Raw genomic sequence first — 6,954 nt, 5'->3', positions numbered from 1 at the left:
TTATTAAAACTCTGAGCTGACATTTCTCTTTGATTGCTTCGAGCAAAAATACTTAATGGGTATCCACTGAAACTAAGTCTGCAGGGAAACCTATGCTCAAAGTGCTTTAGTGCTGACTAAGTAAGAATTTGGAGATCCTTATTTCACAGAGGAAAACAAGTCTGTATTAATTAGTGATACAGAAATGTGAAAACACATTCTCAGGATTTGATATAGTTAAACCCTGTTTTATATTTATATATACTTATTATTTTTCAAAGTATTGATACATTGTGTTTTAACTGAGCCATTATGGGGCGAGCTGCAACGAGGCTCAGTAAACTATCAACATGTGAGAAACATAATGCATTTCATATTTAAGGGATTTAAGATTAAGATCCTTGGATTATGCATGAAGTTGTACACTTATCAAAAACCGAGGAATACATCTGTAGAAGTAGTGGGTGGCTCTTAAAAGAGCCGTTGTGTTGTTGGTCTATTAGCAGCAGGGTTTACTTGGAGCTGGTGTACTTGGTCACGGCCTTGGTGCCCTCAGACACGGCGTGCTTGGCCAGCTCTCCGGGGAGCAGCAGGCGGACAGCGGTCTGGATCTCCCTGGAGGTGATGGTGGAGCGCTTGTTGTAGTGAGCCAGACGGGAGGCCTCCCCGGCGATGCGCTCAAAGATGTCGCTCACGAAGCAGTTCATGATGCCCATGGCCTTGGAGGAGATGCCGGTGTCGGGGTGCACCTGCTTCATCACTTTGTACACGTAGATGGCGTAGCTCTCCTTCCTGGACTTCCTCCTTTTCTTGCCGGTCTTGGTGGCGGTCTTGGTGACGGCTTTCTTGGAGCCCTTCTTGGGCGCTTTCACGCTGGCTGCTTCAGGCATGATCAACGGTTGTGGGTTCACAAAGTAGAATGAATTCTCCGAGACACAGCGCGGTCTATTTATATTCCTCCGATGCAAATGAGACTGCGCTGTTGCTCACAAGGGATTGGTTGGGTACTGAGCATGCGCAAAGCCAATCACCCTTTGAGCATCGTTTTGGAGAATAGAATTTAGAAAGACATCGTTTTTTTATTTTCTGGTAACTTTTTATATATTAGTAAGGACCCTGCTATACGCTTAAAGTGACAGGTATTAAGGCACTTCAAAGTCTATTAAACATGATCTATATTAGCAGTAATATGAGCATCGTGAAAACATTAATAGATTGTGTATATATATATTTATATAAACATTTGTATATATATATATTTGTATTATCTGTTTTATGGGAAATGGTATTTCGATCTCTCTGTCTGTACACACAAACTGAAAGATTGACAATAAAGTTGATGTGATGGTTTACAGACTGTTTGGAAACCCAAATAAAAACGTAATGATGTAAAAAACACCACCAGGAGAAAGTAGAGTTTATGAGGGTCGTTCTCCTATTCTGTACTAACTGAGACGAATGTGTGATATTGGGCTATATAAATAAACTTTAATACAGTCATGATGAGGCTCACTACAGAGGGAGACTTCTCTACATTCAGCCTGCAGTCACATGTCTAAATACAGAAACATATACATACCTGTAATTCCACAGATACTGTGCTACATTCGTGTTATTTTCATATATTGTTGCACTGATCAAACAATACCTTTAGGTTATGATAACACGGGGTCAACTTGTACAGGGGATTGAAGTGTTAATAAACCCTGGAGAGTATTTGCAACATTTTACTTTTAATAGCTTAGGTCTAAGTGAGTGTTTGATCTCCAGTTGAGTGAAAAAGCAGTTACACTAACATCATTACACATTAGGGTAGCAGAAACTACTAAACAAACATTTTGGTAAAGGATTAGATCAATATAAGAAAGTGTTGGATGAAGGAAAGCTCTCTGGACAGAAGTGTGTGGCTCTTAAAAGAGCCTTTGGTGTTTATTGAAGCGGGTTCAGAGTCTTCACTTCTTTGCGGCCTTCTCGGTCTTCTTGGGCAGCAGCACAGCCTGAATGTTGGGCAGCACGCCTCCCTGAGCGATGGTCACTCCTCCCAGCAGCTTGTTGAGCTCCTCGTCGTTGCGGACGGCGAGCTGCAGGTGGCGGGGGATGATCCGGGTCTTCTTGTTGTCCCGGGCGGCGTTTCCAGCCAGCTCCAGGATCTCAGCGGTCAGGTACTCCAGCACAGCGGCCAGGTACACCGGGGCTCCGGCACCGACACGGTGGGCGTAGTTACCCTTCCTCAGATGCCTGTGGACACGGCCGACGGGGAACTGGAGCCCGGCCCTGGAGGAGCGGGTCTTAGCCTTGGCTCGGGCCTTTCCTCCGGTCTTGCCTCTTCCTGACATAATTGCTTTCTCGGGTTTACAACGAAGTGTGGCTCTCTGCTCGCCACAGCGGCTCTTTATATCCACCAGCTGCTCTCTGATTGGCCATCAGTGAGCGTATCGACGATCGTCCAATCAGAAGGGAGCTCACGTAAAGACTTCTCCTTCCAGTTGCTACTAAAAAGAAAGACACTAAACCTGGAGCTATTCGAGTAAATGTAATGAATATATTTATCATATCTGTCAGATGAGCACAGTGTTAACAATTTAGACCCATTTATTTATTGTTCATCATTTTACAATGTGTCGCTAACAGACTACAGATGCAGGCAGCTCACAGCAGCAAGTAAAGAGAAAGAGATGAAGTTATACAATGACATAATAATCAACACATGATGAAACCCAAAGTAATTCTGGCAGTGATGTCCTATTAAACCTCTGTGTNTCCCTTCAGCGTGTACAAAAGAAGGAGCTACACGCAGGGGTGTCAAACTCAATTTCCTCTCGGGCCACATTAGCATCATGGTTGCACTCAAAGGCCCAATTTTATAATAAGACTATATAAAAAATACATATATAAATATTTAATAATATAAAATAAATTAATGTATTATATATATTACATTATTGCATTGGATTATTATCGGATAGGGTAATAACTATATCATTAACTACGTCTGAAAGCAGAAGTCTGGGACAAATAATTGCAAATCCCTTCAGTAAGAATGTCACAAAATGATTTAAAAAGAAAAGCGAAGTTCTGAAGAAAAAGAAAGTCAAAATCAAAAAAATAAGTCAAATTTTGAAAATAAGTGACATTTTGAAAAAAAAAAGAACATTTTTGAAGAAAAAAAGTCAAACTCTGAGTAAAAGGCACATTTTAGATGCATTGTGGGACATGTCGTTTTTGGGCAACCTGCTTCTGTAAATCGGCATGTAACCGTATAATAAACATATTATATTCTTTGCAAGCTCTTGTGGGGCCACATAAAATGAAGTCGCGGGGAGTTGACACCACTGAGCTACAGCCTAAGGAATATTATTAATACTACACTGTATGAAGTACTGAACTACAAGTAAACATGTTCCTTCAAGTGTTTACATTATCATGAAAAGGTAGATGAAGAGTGTTATATATTTATATGTAATATCACTTACAAATTAGTACAACTTGTACTAATAGCATACAAGAGCAGCATGTTGTAGAACTATCTGATTTGTTATGGCCAGAACAATACAATGATACTCAGCAAAGAATAGGTATTTTTTAACACTTTAAGCGTTTTTGTTAAAAGGTTATCAATTTATGATTATGATTCTATGACAAAGCATTACATGCAGCTCCAATTGTACTTAATGAGATCAGGCCAACATATAGCAAAGTCATCTTCGAGAGTTCATTTATGTTTTTTCTTTTGAAAACAGAATTGTCATAGCAACAACATTATTCTATCAGCTCTTCAATGAATTTTGCTTTTCACAGTCAATTAATTATATTAGTGGTGTACCTAAAAACCTAGACAAAATAATGCAAATAATATACATACAGACTGACTGGCTAATAGTATTCAGTGTTTGACATGGTTGGTGTTAAGAATAATTTATGTAATCATACATAAGATGGAATAAATATAAAAATAGCTAGTTTGTATAGCTGTGTGTTAGTATTCCTCATTTGAACACTAAAGGCACAAACAATAGCAAGTATATGAACACATTTTGATTGGACATGAGGAATTCACTACAATAAATTAAAAAGTGAATTACAATACTTGGTTTGACTATAGGTAATGAAAACTGTGCTGACCTACATTGGGAGAATAAACTGATTGAAGTCAAAGAAGTGAAGAATGGGAAAATCAAAATACCAATTATAAAACAAGAATTAGCATCGTTAAACATTCATACAAGGAAAGATCCTCCTCTTGGCAAACATCCCCCCCACCCACAATAATTTCACAGACAATGTGTTCATTTGGTGAGGGGCACGAGGGGGGTTACTAAACGTTATGTATCATTTAAAGTATGGAGGCTTAGGAGCCATGACCTGGATGTTAAACTCCAATAAACTAAATCAGGAATGTTCTCTGTTAGAGGAGTGGGTGGCTCTTAAAAGAGCCTTTGGTTGGTGGGTCTGCCAGCTGCTTATCCCCCGAAGCCGTACAGGGTGCGGCCCTGCCTCTTCAGAGCGTACACCACATCCATGGCGGTCACCGTCTTCCTCTTGGCGTGCTCGGTGTAGGTGACGGCATCACGGATCACGTTCTCCAGGAACACCTTCAGCACACCGCGGGTCTCCTCGTAGATCAGACCGGAGATACGCTTCACTCCACCACGGCGAGCCAGACGGCGGATGGCGGGCTTGGTGATGCCCTGGATGTTATCACGGAGCACTTTGCGGTGGCGCTTAGCGCCTCCTTTGCCGAGTCCCTTTCCTCCTTTTCCTCGTCCAGACATTTTTTGATCTTATTGGTTATGAATACCAAATATGAATGTTGGCTTCATGAGAAGCGGCTGTATTTATTTCGAGTCAGCGGACGTGTTAGAGGTCAGTGGGCGGGGCCAACAAAGAGCAGCACTTATATTCTTATTTTTTAAATATAACCGTTTTTCCTTCCACTTTTAAATATAATTAATGTATTTTTTAATCAATACTTTGCGTCTTCCTGCGTTAAATCGTATCAGAGGTAAGATTTACATAATAATTTAAATTAAGATTATCTTTAACAAATAGGTTTCTCTGCAAAACAAATCCCTCTTCGGAGCCCATCTCACCCAATAGATCCTGTAAGTCATTATGATGAGACGTTTTCTCCAAATAAAGATGTATTATGTTAAAAGAATGACAAAATAATATACTATATCAAAATAATGGAGTAGATCTCACAGAATTCTCTAAACATTTTCCTTTTGTTTGTGAGCAACCTTCCTTGTTCATTTTTGTCATAGATCAATACTTTACATAACCATTGGAATAAAATGTATTATTTAACGGTTGTGATGTGATATTTTAATCTGCTGTAATGTTGTAACTTCCAACACATTGTTGAACACAAGATGGCAGCAGTAAACAACACCACTGCTGTGAGGAATACTTCCATCAACCTTCCTGTATAGCACAGGAAAACAGATTTTACAATATGCCAGTGATTTTAATAACCAGTGAAAAATGTATAATGTGTTATTATAATGTGTTATTAAAACAAAACCTAACACTGAACCATTCATTTTAGACATTTAAATGCAGAAATGTTTACGACCCAGAGAACAAAGAGACATCCACTGCTCAGGAAGCAACACAGATTTCAACGCTGATTCTAAAAAAAATGGTTTTATTGGTCTATATATGCTATCATCAATTTCAAAAGTGTCTTGTTGCAAATGAACTGGTTGGCAGGACGGCTCTGTTGTGATTGGTCGACTGCTTGGATATGTCCCTTCCCTTACTCTATACAAACACTCCTTTTTATTATCCTTATATTTTTGACTTACTATCTACCTGTGTTAGATTTGTTTATGTGTGCGCCACCAGACACCAAAGCAAAAAACTTGATTCTGATCACGTACAATGTGTTGGAGCGCTAGCCAGTCGCTAGTGTTCCTTAGTGATGTCACTTTGTTCAGGAAGTAAACAAAGGAGTCCAATGGAGGACTTCCTACAAACCGTTTTACAATAATATGTCCAATTTTTAAGCTTCTACTTAATATTTTTTACTGAACTATAAATATCTGACAGCTCGAGTGTCACTTTTATATATTTTTTTCATTTTTGTTAAATATTATCTTGACAAAGTTCTCTGCATAGCATTGCTACTGTAGCTAAATGTGCTAAGCTAACAGAAGTTGTTGGAAGTGTTTAGTGTAGTTTATTTCTTCTTCTTTTTGTACTCGCATGCAGTCTGTGTCAAGGTGAACAGCAACAGCCAGCGTAACCATAAAAACCTCCAGCGTTTACAACCCGCCGCCATCATCAAACTTTCCATAAAGTCGAGTTTTATGGACGTTAGCCGGTTAATGGTTTACAGGAGGACAGGTGACAGGGGGAAACAGAAACAAGATGGACACACAATCGTCCTTATCTCTTCTTTTGAAATGTTCCTTTTTTTCTAACCTCTTCAAAAGAACATACGGCTGAAAACCAAAGCCAGGCCCAATACGACTTGCCGTAATCGTTTATGTTTCTTTTAACACAACGTGTTCCCAGAGGAGGGAAAATAACTCAGATCTTACGCACCAGAGTGTAGGAATACTCTGTTACAGTAAAAGTAGAAGTACTCAGGTCTTGTTCTTGAGTAAAAGTAGAAGTACCAGAGTGTAGGAATACTCTGTTACAGTAAAAGTCCTGCATTCAAAATGTTCCTCAAGTGAAAGTAGAAAAGTATTCTCATCAAAATATAGTGAAAGTAGCGACAGTAAAAGTAGTCATTGTGCAGATTGGTCCATTTCAGAATAATATATATGATATGTTTTATAATGATTGATCATGAAAGTGTTCTCAAAGCTGGTAAAGGTGCAGCTAGTTTGAATGACTTTGTATACTGCAGGGTAGCTGGTGGATTTACTCCAGGTGGAACTAAAGTCTGATTCAACACTTAATAATAATAATAATAATAATAATAATAATAATACATTTTTTTTGGGGGGGGCTTGTATAGCAACC

At 39.1% G+C, this 6,954-nt stretch overlaps 3 protein-coding genes across 3 annotated transcripts; all 3 read right to left on the bottom strand.

Annotated features, from left to right (window-relative positions):
- Positions 1-443: 443 nt before the first annotated feature.
- On the bottom strand, positions 444-906 carry LOC104953184 (histone H2B 1.2-like). Its single transcript, XM_010780104.1, has one exon. It carries the CDS (start codon positions 867-869, stop codon positions 492-494), a length of 378 nt encoding a protein of 125 aa, XP_010778406.1. The 5' UTR covers positions 870-906; the 3' UTR covers positions 444-491.
- An 823-nt stretch (positions 907-1,729) lies between these two features.
- Positions 1,730-2,333, bottom strand: LOC104953183 (histone H2A). The gene has a single exon (XM_010780102.1). The coding sequence runs from the start codon at positions 2,313-2,315 to the stop codon at positions 1,932-1,934; it is 384 nt and encodes a 127-aa protein (XP_010778404.1). The 5' UTR covers positions 2,316-2,333; the 3' UTR covers positions 1,730-1,931.
- Positions 2,334-4,399: 2,066 nt separating this feature from the next.
- LOC104953182 (histone H4) lies at positions 4,400-4,757 on the bottom strand. The gene has a single exon (XM_010780101.1). It carries the CDS (start codon positions 4,749-4,751, stop codon positions 4,440-4,442), a length of 312 nt encoding a protein of 103 aa, XP_010778403.1. The 5' UTR covers positions 4,752-4,757; the 3' UTR covers positions 4,400-4,439.
- Positions 4,758-6,954: the final 2,197 nt, after the last annotated feature.

This window comes from Notothenia coriiceps, unplaced genomic scaffold, assembly GCF_000735185.1.
Source record: "Notothenia coriiceps isolate Sejong01 unplaced genomic scaffold, NC01 NC01_scaffold00021272, whole genome shotgun sequence".
Lineage (NCBI taxonomy): Eukaryota > Metazoa > Chordata > Actinopteri > Perciformes > Nototheniidae > Notothenia > Notothenia coriiceps.
This window is presented reverse-complemented; position numbering and strand designations above follow the sequence as displayed.